The sequence below is a fragment of the Panulirus ornatus genome, chromosome 28 (genome assembly GCF_036320965.1).
Source record: "Panulirus ornatus isolate Po-2019 chromosome 28, ASM3632096v1, whole genome shotgun sequence".
NCBI lineage: Eukaryota > Metazoa > Arthropoda > Malacostraca > Decapoda > Palinuridae > Panulirus > Panulirus ornatus.
In genome coordinates this window covers 20939149-20962349 of record NC_092251.1, presented here as the reverse complement: position 1 = coordinate 20962349, position 23201 = coordinate 20939149, and the positions used below count along the sequence as shown (strand labels likewise).

Sequence of the window (23201 nt, the reverse complement as noted above, 5' to 3'; positions counted from 1 at the left end):
CAGCAGTACAGGGTAGAAGAGACATTGAGTCCCTTAATAGAATAATGAAGGATAGAGGTGTAAGTATGGAAAAGAAGAGGGGATTAAGGGACAGCATAATCCTCCTAACCCTGACCTATCCAGATGAAACATGGACATGGAATGAGTCACAGAGGTCAGGAATCCAGGCTGTGGAAATGACCGATTAGAGAGGAGCATGTGGTATGACAAGATGGAATGAAGAAAGATATGAAGGGGGTGTATGATAGGTGTGGGATGGCATAGGGAATGAATTGTGGAGTGGTAGAGTGGGTGATACATAATACTTTGAGGTGGTTTAGGCATTTAGAAAGAATGCAAGACTGGAAGTTTACTAGGTGAGTTAATGACGCTAGAATTAAAAGCGCTGGTGTGAGAGGAAAACCACTTGTGACATGGGGAAGTAGATTGGAAGAATAGTGGAGGGAGAGAAATTGTGGGAGGATGCATGGAATATTGTATGCAAGGGAGGCATGTAAGGACAGGGGTAAGTGGAGACTCCTCTGTAGTGGCCACCGTGATGGGAGTTTCCAGAGGGAATGGGGATCGGAGATAGATTTATAGATAGATTAAAAGGTAATCTTTTACATAAATTTTTGTCCTTCAACTCAGAAAACATTGATGTGGCAAGTTATCTTTCCAGGCTTTTCTAAGATATTCTGGAGAGTTTGTTGAAAATGAATTGGTATGTGCAGAATTATTCTCTAGATTTTATCTTGTCAAAAATGAAGCAGGTATCTCTACAGCTTCATATAAGACAGCTTTACGGGAGCCTTTTTGTTGTAGTATTTGACATTGTTTCTATCCTTGCATGGAGTAGATCGAAATTATACTTTCTTGAGTAAATGTGTAGCTTTATTTGAATCTAAATAGGAGATGGCAAAGGCTCTGGAGCTTTGCCATCTGGAAGCTTTATGGATTGCAGTAAACAGTTAGTTCCAAAATGTTTCTAGATAAATCTGTTCTCTGTGGCCTTTGGGTTAGAATGGACTTAATGAAATTTGGGCAATGTGTAGGCATAGAATTTACATAAAATTTTTGATAAAACTAGACTTAGATTAAGAAAGAAGTTGACACAACTTTCACCTGGGTTATTTACTAGAGACCACCATGCAAGGAGAGTTTATTCAAGGAACCTGTATAGGTTGAGATTAACAAGAGGTGTCTCTGGCATTTGACAGATACCATTGTTCAGTACTTCTTTTTGGATCTGGTTGACCTTCCCTGTGTTGTTTTGGGTATGCAACCTTCTGAAGAGAATGATTTGAAATGGGGCCATGTTTCATATATTTTCTTTTAAGCCCTTCCTTCTTCATAGGGATATGCTCTCATAAGAGAGAAATGTAGGTTTTGAAAGTTGGAAAACTGTGCCTCTGCAGTAGGCACAGCCCTATAAGCATCCTGTATAGCCATTAAGTCATTGTGAATAAACTTCTGCCTGCTTATGATATACGATAACTGGGAGGGGTGAATCCATATAGTTTCACCCTATTCATAGGGCTCTTCTTTTGGTATAGAAGCTGTTTCTCTTACTTCAAAACCTACAGTTATCATAATTAATGAAATCTAAAGCAAGAATCACTGAGATGCAATGTGATATCAGTAAGTGACAAGGATGCTTGTAAGATGAAAAGTATAAGTATTTCTGGAACGAACTGTGTACATTACTTTGAATTCTTCAAGTATGACTATGATACACAGGGTCACAGTGTCATTTTGGATCAAAGAATTTATAATCCCTTGTTCAGGAAATAAGGTCATTCATTGGTAGATTCTATGATCCATAAGAATAATCTTTGTAGTAATAGATTAACATTAACTCCCTCCTCCTCCTAAGCTCTTTAAATATTTTGTTTTTCATAGCATAATGCTTCTTTCAATGTATTCCTCTCATTCTCTTATTTTTCTTCTTTGCTAATTCTCCAAAAATGTTTTCATGCGGATATGTGTTGCTATGAACAACTGTTGAGCACCCAACAGCTGTAGTTTTAAAGCTGCATAGAGAATGCCTGTTATTGATTGTGCAACCAATTTGTTATATATGTTAGGTTTTGGATCAATACGAATATTTCAAAAACATTTATTGTTTTCATGAACTTGGAGGTATTATTAGTTATCAACAGTTTTGAGGATAATTATCATTTCATGATTTTAATGAGACACTGTTAGCTTATCTCATTAATAGTATGTAGTTTTTACATTGCTGTCTCAAAGTTTTTGTATGTAATTTCTTATAACCTAAGTTAATGTCCATTACTTTACACACACAGGTGAGCTTGATCAAGAAAGAAGGTGAAATAATCACCCAGCAGATCAACCAAGACTCTAGTACAATACCAGTCTCTCCTCCTGCAAAGAAAATCTTTGTGTCAAAGAAGAAGCTATCTCCAGCAAGGTTTATAACACCACTTCAAGGTGTCATCGCCAAGGAGGATAACCAAGTCATTTTAGAGTGTGTTATTGATGGTAAGCAATCTTCTTTGTACTTTTTCTTTTCATTCATAGTACTGTATTTGATGAATTAGGTAATATATGTTATTATGCCTTAAAGCTTGGCTTATGATACCATAGAAACTGTACTACCAAGTTAAAGCTTGGCTTATGATACCATAAAAATTGTACTGCCAGTTTTGTGAAATGCTGAATGAAGCATGCAGTACGTGATGTTAATTGTTAGTTCAGCACATTTAAAAGCTTTAAGTAAGGTTAGTGAATGATATTATTATTTTTCTTTACTTGATATTGGACTGAGGAGACTTTTGCTTCAGTATTTTATAAAACGATGGCAGAATTACCTGTTACATGCAGAATATGAAAAATGAATAATCTTTGGAAAAAGCAGTGTTGATTTTCAATTTTTATTATTTCAGAAATTTGGGCCTTTGCTTATGGTTTAAACTTACTATAACCATAGTGGAGTGTTTTTTGTACCTATTTCAAGTTCAGAATGTTATTTCTGTCATACAAGCCCATCTTTGGAAATCATTGACATCCACTGGGCAGGACTGCTGGTCGAAAAGTGTGGTGCTGGGTGTTTTTGCTGGGTTAGCACAGGACAATTGAGTAACTGCTCAGGATGTTCAATTTAGAATTTGCATTTTGGGCATGAGAAGTCTTCTCATATTCTGATTTGGTTTTTATTATCATGGAGAGATTGGCAGTGTCCAGAATGTATATGAGAAAGGATAACTCATACATGTCTGAAGATTTTAGTTACAGAGGCTGTATGTCTGGAAGTGTGGTTTTTAAAACTAGGTTTAGCAAGTGATTGTTTAGTGCTCATGTGATTTTGATCATTATGTGTTTTGTCACTGTCACGTGTATTGGGTGAGTTTTGGTTGTTTCAGTGTGAAGCAGACATGCATTATATAGTTATTTAGGAGATGGTAGTTGGTAGATTAAGGGACAGCATATTCCTCCCAACCCTGACATATGCAGCCAAAACATGGACATGGAATGAGTCACAGGTCAAGAGCCCAGGCCTTGGAAAAGAGCTATCTGAGAGGAGCAAGTGGTATGACTAGATGGAATGAAGAAAATGAGGGGATGTATGAGAGATGTGGTATAGTAGGGATTGCAAAGGGAATGAATTGTGGAGTGACAGAATGGGTGAAACAATACTTTGAGATGGTATGGGCATGTGGAAAGGATGTGAGACATGGAGTTTACAAGGAGATTGTATTATATTACAATTAAAGGGGTTGGTGTGAGAGAAAGACTGCTTGTGACACAGGGAAATAGAGTAGAAGAGTACTGAGGGAGAGAAATGGTAGACCACTGTGTGGGAGGGTGCATACAAGGAAGGCATGTAAGGGCGGGGATATGTGGAGACTTCAGCTGTGGCCACCCCGTTGATGGGAGTCCTGGAGGGAATGGGCATCAGAGATATAGATAAACAGATAAATAGATAGATTAGTTTTGGAGTAGTTTAGATTTATTAAAGTCTTGTGCTGTTGCAGACTAAGGTAGGATTGTATTGGAAACATTTTTGTTTCTTTGTGCAGGTTTTGAACATTTGTGGCTGCAATGCTACCAGTGATTGATCTAAGTGATCTGTTTTGTGTAATTTGCAGCTTTCTTGTATTTTCATATGACAGAGTAGATGACCTGGCAGGTGAGATGTAGATTAGTGGATTGAATGAAGTATTTGTAGAGGACATTAAGGGATTTTTTTCTTGTGCATACAGGTACCAGCTAGTGTTTTAAGGACATTTAGTTTGTTTACGACCTTTACATTGAAGTTTGTAGCGTGGGAAGTGAATGTTATGTACGGGTTGTGTGTGATGCTCTGCATGGGGAGGAGTTTTGTTGAGTTTGAGTAGTTGTTCATTCAGCCATTCTGTTTTGAGTAAGCCAGTTTTCTAATTGAATGAAGTAAAGTAACATTTAAATTTTTTGTTGCTTGGGTTGTGTCAGGATGCTGTGATGTGTTGGTGAGATTCTTTATAAATGTGAGGGCTTGCTATGGTCTGCAGGAGGTGAGTAGAGGTCTTGTTAGGCTCATATCCAGGATTTAGTTGGGAAGCGAGTCAAATTATGAACTTGCCAGGATAATGATGAAAAGATTAAAACAAGAGCAGTATGTAAGTGCACACTAAATCAGAGAAGTTAGCACTTTTAACTTATCTTTATATTAGAATAGATCAATAATGTTACTCAGATTCTCATAAAATTGAATACAGCTGTTGTTCAGAATTAAGTTTATTATGAAACAAGGGACCAGTTGTGAATAGAAATGAATTCATAATTTTTGGTAACATAAAACAGGTGGTTACTATATATTATAGGGGTCATTTTTGATGAAACAAAATAATATGCCTTTGTTCAGACAGAAAATTTGATCATCATAAAGTTTTATGAAAGAAACTAAAATGACATGGTTGTTCCATTGGTCACTACTGTTAATCATTGAAACAGTTAGGTATACGTATATACGTATTTATTTATTATACTTTGTCACTGTCTCCTGCGTTAGGGAGGTAGCGCAAGGAAACAGACGAAAGAATGGCCCAACCCACCCACATACACATGTATATAGATACACGTCCACACACGCACATATACATACCTATACATCTCAGCATATACACACATATATATATATATATATATATATATATATATATATATATATATATATATATATATATATATATATATATATATATACACACACAGTCATATCCATATATACACATGTACATAATTCATATTGTCTGCCCTTATTCATTCCTGTCGCCACCCCACCACACATGAAATAACAACCCCCTCCCCCTGCATGTGCATGAGGTAGCACTAGGAAAAGACAACAAAGGCCACATTCGTTCAAACTCAGTCTCCAGCTGTCATGTACAATGCACGGAAACCACAGCTCCCTTTCCACATCCCGGCCCCACAGAACTTTCCATGGTTTGCCCCAGACGCTTCACATGCCCTGGTTCAATTCATTGACAGCACGTCAACCCCGGTATACCACATCGTTCCAGCTCACTCTATTCCTTGCACGCCTTTCACCCTCCTGCATGTTCAGGCCCCAGTCACTCAAAATCTTTTTCACTCCATCTTTCCACCTCCAATTTGGTCTCCCACTTCTCCTCGTTCCCTCCACCTCTGACACATATATCCTCTTGGTCAATCTTTCCTCACTCATTCTCTCCATGTGACCAAACCATTTCAAAACACTCTCTTCTGCTCTCTCAACCACACTCTTTTTATTACCACACATCTCTCTTACCCTTTCATTACTTACTCGATCAAACCACCTCACACCACATATTGTCCTCAAACATCTCATTTCCAGCTCATCCACCCCCCTCCGCACAACTCTATCTATAGCCCATGCCTCGCAACCATATTGTTGGAACCACTATTCCTTCAAATATACCCATTTTTGCTTTCCAAGATAATGTTCTCGACTTCCACACATTCTTCAATGCTCCCAGAACTTTCGCCCCTCCCCCACCCTATGATTCACTTCCACTTCCATGGTTCCATCCGCTGCCAAATCCACTCATAGATATCTAAAACACTTCACTTCCTCCAGTTTTTCTGCATTCAAATTTGAGGTATACATACATATACATTTATTTTTCCTTTTGTGGGACTAAAAAGGTTAGGATTGTAAAGAAAATATAAATTATCATTATCATGGAAAAAGGTGAGAACAATGGAAGTAAGGGGAGTGGGGGAGGAATGGGATGTATTTAGGGAATCAGTGATGGATTGCGCAAAAGATGCTTGTGGCATGAGAAGAGTGGGAGGTGGGCTGTTTAGAAAGGGTAGTGAGTGGTGGGATGAAGAAGTAAGAGTATTAGTGAAAGAGAAGAGAGAGGCATTTGGACGATTTTTGCAGGGAAAAAATGCAATTGAGTGGGAGAAGTATAAAAGAAAGAGACAGGAGGTCAAGAGAAAGGTGCAAGAGGTGAAAAAAAGGGCAAATGAGAGTTGGGGTGAGAGACTATCATTAAATTTTAGGGAGAATAAAAAGATGTTCTGGAAGGAGGTAAATAGGGTACGTAAGACAAGGGAGCAAATGGGAACTTCAGTGAAGGGCGTAAATGGGGAGGTGATAACAAGTAGTGGTGATGTGAGAAGGAGATGGAATGAGTATTTTGAAGGTTTGTTGAATGTGTCTGATGACAGAGTGGCAGATATAGGGTGTTTGGGTCGAGGTGGTGTGCAAAGTGAGAGGGTTAGGGAAAATGATTTGGTAAACAGAGAAGAGGTAGTAAAAGCTTTGCGGAAGATGAAAGCCGGCAAGGCAGCAGGTTTGGATGGTATTGCAGTGGAATTTATTAAAAAAGGGGGTGACTGTATTGTTGACTGGTTGGTAAGGTTATTTAATGTATGTATGACTCATGGTGAGGTGCCTGAGGATTGGCGGAATGCATGCATAGTGCCATTGTACAAAGGCAAAGGGGATAAGAGTGAGTGCTCAAATTACAGAGGTATAAGTTTGTTGAGTATTCCTGGTAAATTATATGGGAGGGTATTGATTGAGAGGGTGAAGGCATGTACAGAGCATCAGATTGGGGAAGAGCAGTGTGGTTTCAGAAGTGGTAGAGGATGTGTGGATCAGGTGTTTGCTTTGAAGAATGTATGTGAGAAATACTTAGAAAAGCAAATGGATTTGTATGTAGCATTTATGGATCTGGAGAAGGCATATGATAGAGTTGATAGAGATGCTCTGTGGAAGGTATTAAGAATATATGGTGTGGGAGGCAAGTTGTTAGAAGCAGTGAAAAGTTTTTATCGAGGATGTAAGGCATGTGTACGTGTAGGAAGAGAGGAAAGTGATTGGTTCTCAGTGAATGTAGGTTTGCGGCAGGGGTGTGTGATGTCTCCATGGTTGTTTAATTTGTTTATGGATGGGGTTGTTAGGGAGGTAAATGCAAGAGTCTTGGAAAGAGGGGCAAGTATGAAGTCTGTTGGGGATGAGAGAGCTTGGGAAGTGAGTCAGTTGTTGTTCGCTGATGATACAGCGCTGGTGGCGGATTCATGTGAGAAACTGCAGAAGCTGGTGACGGAGTTTGGTAAAGTGTGTGGAAGAAGAAAGTTAAGAGTAAATGTGAATAAGAGCAAGGTTATTAGGTACAGTAGGGCTGAGGGTCAAGTCAATTGGGAGGTGAGTTTGAATGGTGAAAAACTGGAGGAAGTGAAGTGTTTTAGATATCTGGGAGTGGATCTGTCAGCGGATGGAACCATGGAAGCGGAAGTGGATCATAGGGTGGGGGAGGGGGCGAAAATTTTGGGAGCCTTGAAAAATGTGTGGAAGTCGAGAACATTATCCCGGAAAGCAAAAATGGGTATGTTTGAAGGAATAGTAGTTCCAACAATGTTGTATGGTTGCGAGGCGTGGGCTATGGATAGAGTTGTGCGCAGGAGGATGGATGTGCTGGAAATGAGATGTTTGAGGACAATGTGTGGTGTGAGGTGGTTTGATCGAGTAAGTAACGTAAGGGTAAGAGAGATGTGTGGAAATAAAAAGAGCGTGGTTGAGAGAGCAGAAGAGAGTGTTTTAAAATGGTTTGGGCACATGGAGAGAATGAGTGAGGAAAGATTGACCAAGAGGATATATGTGTCGGAGGTGGAGGGAACGAGGAGAAGAGGGAGACCAAATTGGAGGTGGAAAGATGGAGTGAAAAAGATTTTGTGTGATCGGGGCCTGAACATGCAGGAGGGTGAAAGGAGGGCAAGGAATAGAGTGAATTGGAGCGATGTGGTATACAGGGGTTGACGTGCTGTCAGTGGATTGAATCAAGGCATGTGAAGCGTCCGGGGTAAACCATGGAAAGCTGTGTAGGTATGTATATTTGTGTGTGTGGACGTGTGTATGTACATGTGTATGGGGGGGGTTGGGCCATTTCTTTCGTCTGTTTCCTTGCGCTACCTCGCAATACGCGGGAGACAGCGACAAAGTATAAAAAAAAAAAAAAAAAAAAAAAAAAAAAAAAAAAAAAAAAAATTAAGTATATTCTTTACAGTATAGCTTATGGAGAGGGTGGGGGGAGCAATTGCCCCATTTACCCCTCTGGATATGCATTTGGGCCATGTAGGAAGTGATTAAAGAAGGTTGGGGAAAGAAATGCTCACTGGGAAATTCCATTGTAAAGCTTGAGGATTTGGGAGGTTAAGCCACAGTGAATATCTCTGGCCTGGCAGCAAGCTATAAGGATAGCTAGCACTTTTTGTTATTATTGTAGTGGGTGGTATCAGGTGTCTTTTGTGAGAAAATGTGATGGGAGGTGTTGAATGCCTTGTTGATATTTATTGTGCTTTTACTTTTTGCTGTAAATACACTATTTCTGCCTCTTTGTGGTCCTTTGACAATTTTATTTCCATCCTTTCTAATTGGTCATGCCTTATCCTTTATCCTCTCCTTGAAATGCCAGCTTTGACACTTTGGGAGAGCTTAACAATCATCCCTGGGTATCATTTTTACACCTTTGTCCTGATTGATATATGGGTAACTCTGCAACTGATAAAGTCAGACATTTCTCATCCTCCTCATTTTGTTTGTCTGAGTATATTTCCTCTCATTTCAGACCTGTGCAACATCTAAGAATGGGGAAGCAGTACAGTTACTTAGTTAAATTTAGTATTGTTAAAATGCCTTTTCTCCTAATGTCTTTAGCAAAGAGTCACTTGTTTTCTCTGCTAAATTTCAAAATGCCACAATTCACCCCTGAAATAACATAAACATGTTGGGCATAACCATATCATCCATATGAGCAATGTCTTAAAGTGTTTCTGAAAAGCTTGTGGGTGTTGCTCAGGTGTAGTAATCATTTTTCTTGTGAATAAGTAATTCATTTCTACAGGGTCGTATTGACCTATGTGTGTAATATTGTCCACATGTCTGTGGTAGTTCTTCTTTCACCTCTGCATTAACCAGGGGAGAATCATGAGTTTTTCATTTCCTTGGTTGTCTTGGCATTACCTCTCTTCAACCATCCCCCTCTATATGCCATAGTGTAGCTTCTCTCTCTATGTTTTCATGAATCATTGTGGCTACTCTTCCAAAGAAGTGTCTGCATATATTCCTGCCCCAAAGGTTTGGACCTAAGACATGCATCTAGCTGCTGCATCTCATAATTTCTGTGTGGAGACCATCCACTTGAGGATTGACTGTCATAATACTCCCTTCTTCCCTCAAAAGGTTAAGGTGTGGATTTATTTTCCTTTTTTCATCCTTCCCTCTTCCTTTAACCTTTCTGCCTTGAAGTCAATTATCTGCGGAGCCCTTATTAATTTGTGGCATGTTTTGCCCATGCCATGTTGGTCATTGAAAAAATAAGAAAATGTTTTGGATATTTCTCATTGAAAAAATAAAATGTTTTGGATATTTCTCTTTAGTCTTATGGGCGTGTGGTTATGGTTCATAATTGATGTGTTTAGAGAAGATTGTATGTAATTCACCTTGCTTTTATCTGTGAAATAGGGTTATGATGTAGAGTGATATTGTCAGTCTTATGATGAATGAGTTTATTTATATTTTTCTTTAAAGGTTATCCAGATCCATCAGTGACATGGACTCATAATGATGGACCATTGAAGGATGATGCTGAAGTGAAGACACACCTTAATAAGACAACTTTGATCATTCCAAAGGTGAACCAGAGTCATTCTGGACACTATACCTGTCTTATTGAGAATGATGCTGGTTCAGCTCAATGCACTTGTGATGTTATCATCAAGAGTAAGTACTGTACAGCATTATGGAAGATACAGTATTATTTCTGCATGTGGGTTTTCTTTCAGTGATGTCTAAAACTTTCAAAATTTTCTACACTTTTCAAGAGTTTTTGCAAACCTGTTTATGTTAACAGTGTACAAAACATAAAGCTGGTCCCCAGATGTCTTCTTGATTTCATTTGAGATTCCATAGTTAGTTGTTAAGTTTGTTACAGTTGATGAACGGAATGATTAGTCTTTTAACATGTTGATCTTTTAAACATGATAGAAAATTGAGGATGTTCTGAACTCCTTTCCAGGTTTTGATGTGAAAAGACATTATGGGAAATATCTTTTATATCTAATTATAGTGATCCCATGACTACAAACAATTAAATCTTAATAGAAGCAAATATGTGATATAAATGCACTTTTACCATGCTGTAAAAGTCTATCATGCACAAGGAAAAGCAGAGATATGTCTTACAAATAAAATTGATGATTAGTTATTGCCTATTTGTACTGTATCAGGGTTGGGAGGAATTTTATACTCCATCCTTTGAACTTTATTATTGTAGAACTTTTTAAACTTTTGTTTGTTGTCTGCATTTACAGTTTTGTCATTTCCTGTATTACATTCATCCACTACTCTTATTACTGTACTGTAAATGCACTCTATTCCTTGCCCTCCTTTCACCCTCCTGCATGTTCAGGCCCCGATCACACAAAATCTTTTTCACTCCATCTTTCCACCTCCAATTTGGTCTCCCTCTTCTCCTCGTTCCCTCCACCTCCGACACATATATCCTCTTGGTCAATCTCTCCTCACTCATTCTCTCCATGTGCCCAAACCATTTCAAAACACCCTCTTCTGCTCTCTCAACCACGCTCTTTTTATTTCCACACATCTCTCTTACCCTTACGTTACTTACTCGATCAAACCACCTCACACCACACATTGTCCTCAAACATCTCATTTCCAGCACATCCATCCTCCTGCGCACATCTCTATCCATAGCCCACGCCTCGCAACCATACAACATTGTTGGAACCACTATTCCCTCAAACATACCCATTTTCGCTTTCCGAGATAATGTTCTCGACTTCCACACATTTTTCAAGGCTCCCAAAATTTTCGCCCCCTCCCCCACCCTATGATCCACTTCCGCTTCCATGGTTCCATCCGCTGACAGATCCACTCCCAGATATCTAAAACACTTCACTTCCTCCAGTTTTTCTCCATACAAACTCACCTCCCAATTGACTTGACCCTCACCCCTACTGTACCTAATAACCTTGCTCTTATTCACATTTACTCTCAACTTTCTTCTTCCACACACTTTACCAAACTCAGTCACCAGCTTCTGCAGTTTCTCACATGAATCAGCCACCAGCGCTGTATCATCAGCGAACAACAACTGACTCACTTCCCAAGCTCTCTCATCCCCAACAGACTTCATACTTGCCCCTCTTTCCAGGACTCTTGCATTTACCTCCCTTACAACCCCATCCATAAACAAATTAAACAACCATGGAGACATCACACACCCCTGCCGCAAACCTACATTCACTGAGAACCAATCACTTTCCTCTCTTCCTACACGTACACATGCCTTACATCCTCGATAAAAACTTTTCACTGCTTCTAACAACTTGCCTCCCACACCATATATTCTTAATACCTTCCACAGAGCATCTCTATCAACTCTATCATATGCCTTCTCCAGATCCATAAATGCTACATACAAATCCATTTGCTTTTCTAAGTATTTCTCACATACATTCTTCAAAGCAAACACCTGATCCACACATCCTCTACCACTTCTGAAACCGCACTGCTCTTCCCCAATCTGATGCTCTGTACATGCCTTCACCCTCTCAATCAATACCCTCCCATATAATTTACTGTAAATGTACTTCTCTATATTTTTTCCAACAAGTGTTTTGCTTAATTTCATGCAGTGGATTCTGTCCTTGCACCTTTTTTGAAGAACTGTTGACACTATCAAACTGGTTTGAAAATTTAAAGATTGTAGTCAGGTCATTACTCGCTCATCTTTCTTCCACTGTGGACAAAGTTAAGGCCTCTTACTTGTCCATCTCACTGAGCTCTCATAATTCTGGCACACCTATGTTGCTTTCCTCTGGACCTAGACTATTAGTTCTTTGAGCTTCAGTTAAGTATGGTGACATGACTTGAGAAGCATAATCTAGTTTTAGCCAAACCTAGGATCTAATTACTAATTTTTACAATATGAGGAGAGAGTTCTGCACTCATGGGGTGATGTACCCTGAACTTTCTATGCCATTAAGTAGCCTTTTAAACTTTTGAAAACTGCTGGCATTCACTGCTACATTGGTTAGTTTGTTTCAACCATTCACCACCCTAACTCTAAACAAGTACTTCATAGCATACTTTCTTACAAGCAGTTACTTTTGTGCTGCATCTCTTGTAGTATCATCCAGTGATTTAGAAACTTGAGGGCTGTTATCATATCACCCTGTCTCTCCTCTCTATAGGGAATAGCATTGTAATCCTCAGCCTATCTGTAGAGCAGTTCTTTTAATTCAGACACCACCTAGTTGCTCATCTCTGTACCCTCTTAATCAGATCATTGTGCTTCTGTTGGTGCAGCAACCAGATTTGTTAGGCAAATAGAATTTTGGTCTGATATATGTACAATTAACATGGCAGTTCATCTGGTAGTAGTGTACCAATTTGCAGTCACATACAATCTCTTCTTGTCATATGTAACACTTGACAACACTTAACTTATGCAGCTCATTCTTTGTAACTAGATTTTCCTGTGGTGAGCAGTATGCACTAGTTCTGCCTTTTGGCATAATGGTAGGAGCAGTAAGTAGGAACATTTTGGCAGGATTATTAGGTAGAAACTTTAGGTAGAAGTAGTAGGTAGGAGCATTAGATGTTAGTCATTAGGAACATTCGATAGGAGCCTCTGCAAGCACTGCACTAGACTTGCCCTCTGCCAGTGTCCTGTTAAGGGTGAGGCACTAAAGGCACAAAGTGGCTTTGGAGTTCTCTAGTTATGGAGACTGTTGCCATGGCCAACCCTTTGAGGGAGTTCCAATTATTGATAGATAGATTGCAGTCACAGCCCTTGAAATGTTACTGTCATCCAGCTAAAGAAGGTATACTAGGTGATTGTTTTCTGAAGATTACATAGAGTTGATAACCCCTCCACATAAGGTCATTAAGGCTATTCTTTTTACCTTATAGACATAATGCAACAAAAATAACAGTATCTTAAATTTGATTAGTTCTTAAATGTAAAATTAGAAAAATAAGCCATGTAACTAATGAGGAATGACTTTATTCCATGAAGATTTTGTCTATCATAAACTGATCCTTTCAACTAATCTCAGTCACTTTATTTATATAGCAACTATATAGCAACTAATGCACTATTCCCCTGGGTGTTCATGCACATGATCATACTAATCACATTGTTTTCTATACAGAGACACAGTTCCCACCTGTGATTTCAAAGAGACTACAACCAGCTGTAGTGGGTGTGAATGAACGTCTTCACTTGGAGATTGATGTCACTGGCACTCCCTTGCCACAAATATCATGGACAAAGGATGGTCAGCCAATTTGTGCAAGTGACCATATAACTTTGAAGTCTGAGGGAACAAGGCACCTACTAATCATTCAGCAAGGTATGTTTTTCTTTAATTTCACAGTCACTCTATTTATTCATAGATAAAAACATTTGAAAGTGATTAGAGATATATTGTAATGAACCAGTGACTTCGATAGCATACATAGTTCTGATTGGCATAAAAAAAATAGTTTTGGTGCAAAAGTAATGAAAATTGAGGTAAAAAGATTAAGAGTAATCATACTTCAAAAAAATAGTATCTTAAGTTATGATCATGTAATTATAGAATGATAATCTTAACTATTTTTGTTTATGGTGCATCATAGGTGGTAGTGTGCAGGAAATTTTGTTCAAATGTATAAACGCTGAATTCTTAAAATTCTAATAGTTACAACCACCTAATGGTTTTGATGGTCCAGAAGAGTCCAGAATCACACAAAGAAAACCGACTGGGAAAAATATCTCGAATGAAAATTACTACAGTTATATGTTAAAAGAGATTGAAAGTCGTTTCAGACTGGCAGGATGATGTCATGATGTTTTATATAGATTGAGAGATTGGGGAATTTTTGAATGAAAAATAGTGAAAGATGAGAGATTGGGACATGAGGACGGAAATGTTAATGCAAGGGAAAGGATGTGAATGGAATAAGAAGGTTGTGATTGAGGGTCTTTCAGCTTGAGACTGCTACACTTAAGCCTTACAATTCCAGACTATTCACCAATTTTGTTATAAAAATCTTAGAAAGAATTGAAAATGTCTTATAAATATAACTCAGGCATTCAGCAGGCAAGTTGAGAGATGATGGTGATGTAGGGGGCCTCTCTCTGTTATTAAGTGTATATGATACAGGCTTAGGGGTCAGCGTTATGCCTCCCCTGTTCCCAGAGCTCCACATCATGATGATTGTTGAAAGGATATAATGTCTGTTGACAAGCATCAAAACTGCATTAAGTGTATAGATAAGGAAAAGTTTGGTAAACTGTTTACAGCATATATTAAAAGTTTGGATTATGCCACGTAAGAAACAAAAAGCTTTAGTTAAGAAAGTTCAGAAAAGAGCAAATAAGATGGTACCTGAATTAAGTAACTTAGAAACAGTGAGAGACTGAAGGCTATAAATTTGCCCACCATGCAGGAATATGTAACTGAGTACCTTCAACAAGGTTTTGCCAAAAAAGGCAGGGCTAGCACCTAGGTGCTCACTGCATGGTATGAGCTGTGGTTAGTTCTAAGGCACAAGAAAAAAGAGTAAATGGACTATGTTTGCCAACCTAGCACCTGCAATGAGATTTTCTCCATTAGATAGGGCTGTAATGTAGCACTAATCTCACATCTTTCTTGATTAGTGATACTGTTACACACATTGCATAGATGTCAGCTCTTGATTCAACTGGAACTGTTCTTAGCCACTTACACAAGCTTCTTTTAAAGGCTTTTGCAGTAATTCTGTGTAGAATTTTTGGTTCACTGAGCATTACACTAAATATTATAGTGTTTTCACCTTTCATGCTGATCTGCAAACTTTATTATCTTGCTTTCCATGTTTAACATTTTAAGTATGTTATCCTTGATTATCTAAATATGTTGTCATGCATAGATTATCATGTTACTTTCTCTTCTTTCTAATCTGTAAAGTATTGGATCTTTCAGACCCTAATAATAATTTATTTGCTCCATTCCCATGATTTTGCTTGAGAAATTTGTTTAAATTCTGTCTGTTTTGTTGATTTCATCTTGCTTTGATGGTGACTATACAGCTCAGCACTATTTAAGTCTGATTTTTTGTTTACAGAGCATTTCATTTTCATTTTTGTTTTTTGTATGAAAAATTCTCATTATCACCACTAATTGATTTACTCATTAGTGTGACTTTAATAGTGTGATCTCCAAATTTCAGGTGTTTCCTTATGATTGTTTCCAAGTCTAACTCTCTTGAACAATTTCCTTTCCTGTTGGTCCTTGTATGGTGTAACCATTTCAATGCTTGTCTTTTCATGAGTTAATTGTTCAAAATTCTCTATCTGAGTTCCATTAGGTTCTCTCCCCATTTCCATGTTTTGCTTAGTTTTCCCTTTGTCTTCTGAACTTATCTTAATTTCATCTCTTTCTTTTTAAGATTATATTATTATTTTGAAGAGCATTAAAACTAATACCATACCTTCCTTATCTGACAACCTCCATTTGTTACTACTATATATTTTCTCTGCTAGATACTTTCTAAAGCTTAAAGGACTATTCTCACAACAGTTATGGGTGCTTGATATGGAAGAGCCTCACAGCAGTTGCAGGACAAATTTTCCTGCCCTTATTTGAAGGAGCCCATGCTTTCTTTTCTGACTAAAGACATTTACAGATGCCATATGTTACACCCACCTCGTACAAGCATGTAGAAATATGTGAATAGAGATGCTGGTCTAACAAGCATGCACAAACATGTGAATGAAGATGCTGGTCTTAATGAATAAACTTAGTGTGAAGAGTGGAAAAATAAGGTTCAATAGTGGTGTGAAGGCTCACGTTTCACTTCAACTCTGGATATGGTTTGGGATGTCCGAGTGAATTAAGTAGGTGTTTGCACCTGATAAACTGCTTGTAGAAATGGGAGCACTGTTAAATATAATGGATGGAGTTGAACTATTTTCCTTGTTGGCAGCTGAAGACAAAGTTTCTGGGGCATGTAGTGGGGGATTAGATCACCTAGGAGAAGGAAAATGTTTTGATAATGTCTGTGTGATGTCACTCTGGCCATCTAGCAGAAATTTGAAAAATTCAGCATTATTCTACACTGAAAAATCCACCTTTACAGCTCTTTTTTTTTTTTTTGTGGTTTAGAGCACATTCATCAGACCATACACCAGATCATGGGTATGTTAAGATTTGTGATCATGAGAGATGAAACCATTATGAGTGTGAAGGTGAAAGTGTTAGTGGAAGACCTCAAAACCAATGTGATATATGTGCAAAGTGAAAAAGTAACAAGTGGTTATATTAGTATGAAGGTTCACATCTCACTTTAATACCTTAACAGGGGATGAAAAGATACATACACTAGATGACCCTTGTAAAAAATATGGGAAGAGTCAAAGAATAAAAGTTTTATCTTGGTATAGGGTAGTTGAAGACAAGAGTTCGAGTCTTGTTGGGAATTACATCAATACTGCAGGAATTTTGAAATAGTTAAGTTTTTCAGTCTATTCACTGAATATTAATTCATTATTCACAGCGGAGACTGGGGACTCTGGACGGTATGGTGTGATTGCATCAAATCCTGCTGGTCGTGCCGAGTCTCTGGCTGATGTCATGGTAACACAGCTGATTCTTGACAAGGCTCCTCCAACACACAGAATTATTTTTGCTGATATAACTGATGAAGCTAAGGTATGTGACTGGTCTCTTTATTGATTAACTTACAAACTTATCGTAGCAAACAGAGGCAAACTGATTAGACCATGGCAAAGATTTAGACAATGAAAAAAAGGCTGTGATTCCTGTCCAAATTTGACTATCAATTTCACTAGATTTTATGATTTTCACTATACATAGAAAGGTCAGACTTTATTATAACTGTAAGCTACAAAAATGTAGCATTATAACAAGCACATGCCAATTAAGAGGTCCTTTCTAACTCTGAGTTCACCTTAGTGCTGTGGTAAAATAAAAACTTGTGTAGACACCATGCATACCTTGTGTATATCATGCCATGTATAGTCAGCTTGCCTTTAAATTGACTATAAGACAACAGTCAGTGTACATACAGTATGGTGGTGGATGATCTATTACTCACTTAACTTATCGTATAACTTTCTCACTTACTGCAACTTGTAGGAATAGACTTTCTCATTTTTACTTGAAGTAAAATATACTTCATAGAAACACTTCATACTCAAAAAATTTAAGGAGTAAAAGTTGGGAGTTATTGCAAAAGAGAGAAACTGAATTTGGGTAAGTGGATACAGGAACAGAAAGGTGGCTGTTTGAGATGGAGACGTTATTGAACCATTGTTGATTGACAGAAGTTGGAGAGAGCAAAAATAATTTTTGAATGTTCTGGGAACTGTAGGTGAGGTAATTTCACCACTGTTCACTGATAGGTCCTCTTATGCTACTTTCCTGTAGCACAACAGCCTTACTCTTTTAATTTGTGAATTCTTACAAGGCCCTTTTAATTTCTGCATTTGTTAATTGAATCTGGTAGGGTATTATGTCACAAGTTTCTGCAGTCAGTGTACTTTACAAGAATTAAGACAATTAGAATTAAGGTAAGAAAAACACTGTTTTATGATACAATATATATATTTATATATCCCTGGGGACAGGGGAGAAAAAATACTTCCCACGCATTCCTCACGTGTTGTAGAAGGCGACTAAAGGGGACAGGAGCGAGGGGCTGGAAACCCTCCCCTCCTTGTATTTTAACTTTCTAAAAGGGGAAACAGAAGAAGGAGTCATGCAGGGAGTGCTCATCCTCCTCGAAGGCTCAGATTGGGGTGTCTGAACATGTGTGGATGTAACCAAGATGTGAAAAAAGGAGAGATGGGTAGTATGTTTGAGGAAAGGAACCTGGATGTTTTGGCTCTGAGTGAAATGAAGCTCAAGGGTAAAGGGGAAGAGTGGTTTGGGAATGTCTTGGGAGTAAAGTCATGGGTTGGTGAGAGGACAATAGCAAGGAAAGGAGTAGCACTACTCCTGAAATAGGAGTTGTGGGAGTATGTCATAGAGTGTAAGAAAGTAAACTCTAGATTGATATGGGTAAAACTGAAAGTGGATGGAGAAAGATGGGTGATTATTGGTGCATATGCACCTGGGCATGAGAAAAAAGATCATGAGAGGCAAGTGTTCTGGGAGCAGCTGAATGACTGTGTTAGTAGTTTTGATGCATGAGACTGGGTTATAGTGATAGGTGATTTGAATGCAAAGGTGAGTAATGTGGCAGTTGAGGGAATGATTGGTGTACATGGGGTGTTCAGTGTTGTAAATGGAAAAGGTGAAGAGCTTGTAGATTGATGTGCTGAAAAAGGACTGGTGATTGGGAATACTTGGTTTAAAAAGAGAGATATACATAAGTATACGTATGTAAGTAGGAGAGATGGCCAGAGAGCGTTATTGGATTATGTGTTAATTGATAGGCGCGCGAAAGAGAGACTTTTGGATGTTAATGTGCTGAGAGGTGCAACTGGAGGGATGTCTGATCATTATCTTGTGGAGGCGAAGGTGAAGATTTGTAGAGGTTTTCAGAAAAGAAGAGAGAATGTTGGGGTGAAGAGAGTGGTGAGAGTAAGTGAGCTTGGGAAGGAGACTTGTGTGAGTAAGTACCAGGAGAGACTGAGTACAGAATGGAAAAAGGTGAGAACAAAGGAGGTCAGGGGAGTGGGGGAGGAATGGGATGTATTTAAGGGTGCAGTGATGGCTTGCGCAAAAGATGCTTGTGGCATGATAAGCGTGGGAGGTGGGTTGATTAGAAAGGATAGTGAGTGGTGGTATGAAGAAGTAAGATTATTAGTGAAAGAGAAGAGAGAGGCATTTGGACGAGTTTTGCAGAGAAATAATGCAAATGAGTGGGAGATGTATAAAAGAAAGAGGCAGGAGGTCAAGAGAAAGGTGCAAGAGGTGAAAAAGATAGCAAATGAGAGTTGGGGTGAGAGGGTATCATTAGATTTTAGGGAGAATAAAAAGATGTTTTGGAAGGAAGTAAATAAAGTGCGTAAGACAAGGGAACAAATGGGAACTTCAGTGAAGGGGGCTAATGGGGAGGTGATAACAAGTAAATGAGTAAATGTGAGAAGGAGATGGAGTGAGTATTTTGAAGGTTTGTTGAATGTGTTTGATGATAGAGTGGCAGATATAGGGTGTTTTGGTCGAGGTAGTGTGCAAAGTGAGAGGGATAGGGAAAATGAGAAGAGGTAGTAAAAGCTTTGCGGAAGATGGAAGCCGGCAAAGCAGCGGGTTTGGATGGTATTGCAGTGGAATTTATTAAAAAAGGGGGTGACTGTATTGTTGACTGGTCGGTAAGGTTATTTAATGTATGTATGATTCATGGTGAGGTGCCTGAGGATTGGCAGAATGCTTGCATAGTGCCATTGTACAAAGGCAAAGGGGATAAGAGTGAGTGCTCAAATTACAGAGGTATAAGTTTGTTGAGTATTCCTGGTAAATTATATGGGAGGGTATTGATTGAGAGGGTGAAGGCATGTACAGAGCATCAGATTGGGGAAGAACTTTCATCTTCCGCAAAGCTTTTACTACCTCTTCTCTGTTTACCAAATCATTTTCCCTAACCCTCTCACTATGCACACCACCTCGACCAAAACACCCTATATCTGCCACTCAGTCATCAAACACATTCAACAAACCTTCAAAATACTCACTTCATCTCCTTCTCACATCACCACTACTTGTTATCAACTCCCCATTTGCGCCCTTCACTGAAGTGCCCATTTGTTCCCTTGTCTTACGCACTTTATTTACCTCCTTCCAGAACATCTTTTTATTCTCCCTAAAATTTAATGATACTCTCTCACCCCAACTCTCATTTGCCCTCTTTTTCACCTCTTGCACCTTTCTCTTGACCTCCTGTCTCTTTCTTTTATACATCTCCCACTCAATTGCATTTTTTCCCTGCAAAAATCATCCAAATGCCTCTCTCTTCTCTTTCACTAATAATCTTACTTCTTCATCCCACCACTCACTACCCTTTCTAATCAACCCACCTCCCACTTTTCTCATGCGACAAGCATCTTTTGCGCAATCCATCACTGATTCCTTAAATACATCCCATTCCTCCCCCATTCCCCTTACTTCCATTGTTCTCACCTTTTTCCATTCTGTACTCAGTCTCTCCTGGTACTTCCTCACACAAGTCTCCTTCCCAAGCTCACTTACTCTCACCACCCTCTTCACCCCAACATTCACTCTTCTTTTCTGAAAACCCATACAAATCTTCACCTTAGCCTCCACAAGATAATGATCAGACATCCCTCCAGTTGCACCTCTCAGCACATTAACATCCAAAGAGCATCAGATTGGGGAAGAGCAGTGTGGTTTCAGAAGTGGTAGAGGATGTGTGGATCAGGTGTTTGCTTTGAAGAATGTATGTGAGAAATACTTATAAAAGCAAATGGATTTGTATGTAGCATTTATGGATCTGGAGAAGGCATATGATAGAGTTGATAGAGATGCTCTGTGGAAGGTATTAAGAATATATGGTGTGGGAGGTAAGTTGTTAGAAGCAGTGAAAAGTTTTTATCGAGGATGTAAGGCATGTGTATGTGTAGGAAGAGAGGAAAGTGATTGGTTCTCAGTGAATGTAGGTTTGCGGCAGGGGTGTGTGATGTCTCCATGGTTGTTTAATTTGTTTATGGATGGGGTTGTTAGGGAGGTAAATGCAAGAGTTTTGGAAAGAGGGGCAAGTATGAAGTCTGTTGGGGATGAGAGAGCTTGGGAAGTGAGTCAGTTGTTGTTCGCTGATGATACAGCGCTGGTGGCTGATTCATGTGAGAAACTGCAGAAGCTGGTGACTGAGTTTGGTAAAGTGTGTGAAAGAAGAAAGTTAAGAGTAAATGTGAATAAGAGCAAGGTTATTAGGTACAGTAGGGTTGAGGGTCAAGTCAACTGGGAGGTGAGTTTGAATGGAGAGAAAACTGGAGGAAGTGAAGTGTTTTAGATATCTGGGAGTGGATCTGGCAGCGGATGGAACCATGGAAGCGGAAGTGGATCATAGGGTGGGGGAGGGGGCGAAAATTCTGGGAGCCTTGAAGAATGTGTGGAAGTCGAGAACATTATCTCGGAAAGCAAAAATGGGTATGTTTGAAGGAATAGTGGTTCCAACAATGTTGTATGGTTGCGAGGCGTGGGCTATGGATAGAGATGTGCGCAGGAGGATGGATGTGCTGGAAATGAGATGTTTGAGGAAAATGTGTGGTGTGAGGTGGTTTGATCGAGTAAGTAACGTAAGGGTAAGAGAGATGTGTGGAAATAAAAAGAGCGTGGTTGAGAGAGCAGAAGAGGGTGTTTTGAAATGGTTTGGGCACATGGAGAGAATGAGTGAGGAAAGATTGACCAAGAGGATATATGTGTCGGAGGTGGAGGGAACGAGGAGAAGAGGGAGACCAAATTGGAGGTGGAAAGATGGAGTGAAAAAGATTTTGTGTGATCGGGGCCTGAACATGCAGGAGGGTGAAAGGAGGGCAAGGAATAGAGTGAATTGGAGCGATGTGGTATACAGGGGTTGACGTGCTGTCAGTGGATTGAATCAAGGCATGTGAAGCGTCTGGGGTAAACCATGGAAAGCTGTGTAGGTATGTATATTTGCGTGTGTGGACGTGTGTATGTACATGTGTATGGGGGGGGGGGGTTGGGCCATTTCTTTCGTCTGTTTCCTTGCGCTACCTCGCAAACGCGGGAGACAGCGACAAAGTATAAAAAAAAAAAAAAAAAATATATATATCCCCTGGGGATAGGGGATTAAGAATACCTCCCATGTATTTCCTGGGTGTCGTAGAAGGCGACTAAAAGGGGAGGGAGCGGGGGGCTGGAAATCCTCCCCTCTCGTTTTTTTTTTAATTTTCCAAAAGAAGGAACAGAGGGTGCCAGGTGAGGATATTCCAAAAAAGGCCCAGTCCTCTGTTCTTAACGCTACCTCGCTAAGGCGGGAAATGGCGAATATTTTGAAAGATAAGAAAAGATATATATATATATATATATATATATATATATATATATATATATATATGTGTGTGTGTGTGTGTGTGTGTGTCTGTGTGCATATGAGTGGATGGGACATTCTTCGTCTGTTTCCTGGTGCTGCCTCGTTGTCATGGGAAACGGTGACCAAGTATAATAATAATAATAATGGTAATGATAATAATAATAATGATAATTTATTCTTTATCTATATTGGAAAAGGTCACTGTTGAGTGTGTGATCAAGTATATTCCTATGAGTCCACAGGGAAATGAAACATGATAAGTTCCCAAGTGCACTTTCATGTGATAATCACATCATCAGGGGAGATACAAGAAAGAAATATAACAGTCATTTGATATATAATGAAGAGACGTAGCTAGGACACCTTTTGGTAAACAAGTGACTACCCAAATGGAGGTCAAGTGCATTCAAGTCTGGCAAAATGCATATCATAAATTCATTATGTGAAGAAGGGGAAATCTGAAAATTTTATCAACCAAAAGCTATCCAATTTGTGTAGACCTTGACTATTAATGTTACAATTCTTTGTGTATTTAGTAATAGAAGATTCAATGACATTTTTTGTGGTACAGGAATTAGAGTTAATAATTGAGATGGCTTTACTCCACTCAGTACAATGATTATAATTTTTAGCACGTTAAAACAAGGCATATGATTCTTATCCTGTTCTGATTGTA

At 39.0% G+C, this 23201-nt stretch overlaps 1 protein-coding gene across 1 annotated transcript in view; it reads left to right on the top strand.

The window, feature by feature from the left end:
* Positions 1 to 23201, top strand: part of LOC139757885 (uncharacterized) — a 686077-nt gene that overhangs the window by 588926 nt on the left and 73950 nt on the right. The window contains 4 exon segments of the mRNA XM_071678807.1: positions 2289 to 2484; positions 10025 to 10216; positions 13675 to 13875; positions 17045 to 17199. Of these exon segments, the coding sequence (XP_071534908.1) occupies positions 2289 to 2484; positions 10025 to 10216; positions 13675 to 13875; positions 17045 to 17199 (744 nt within the window).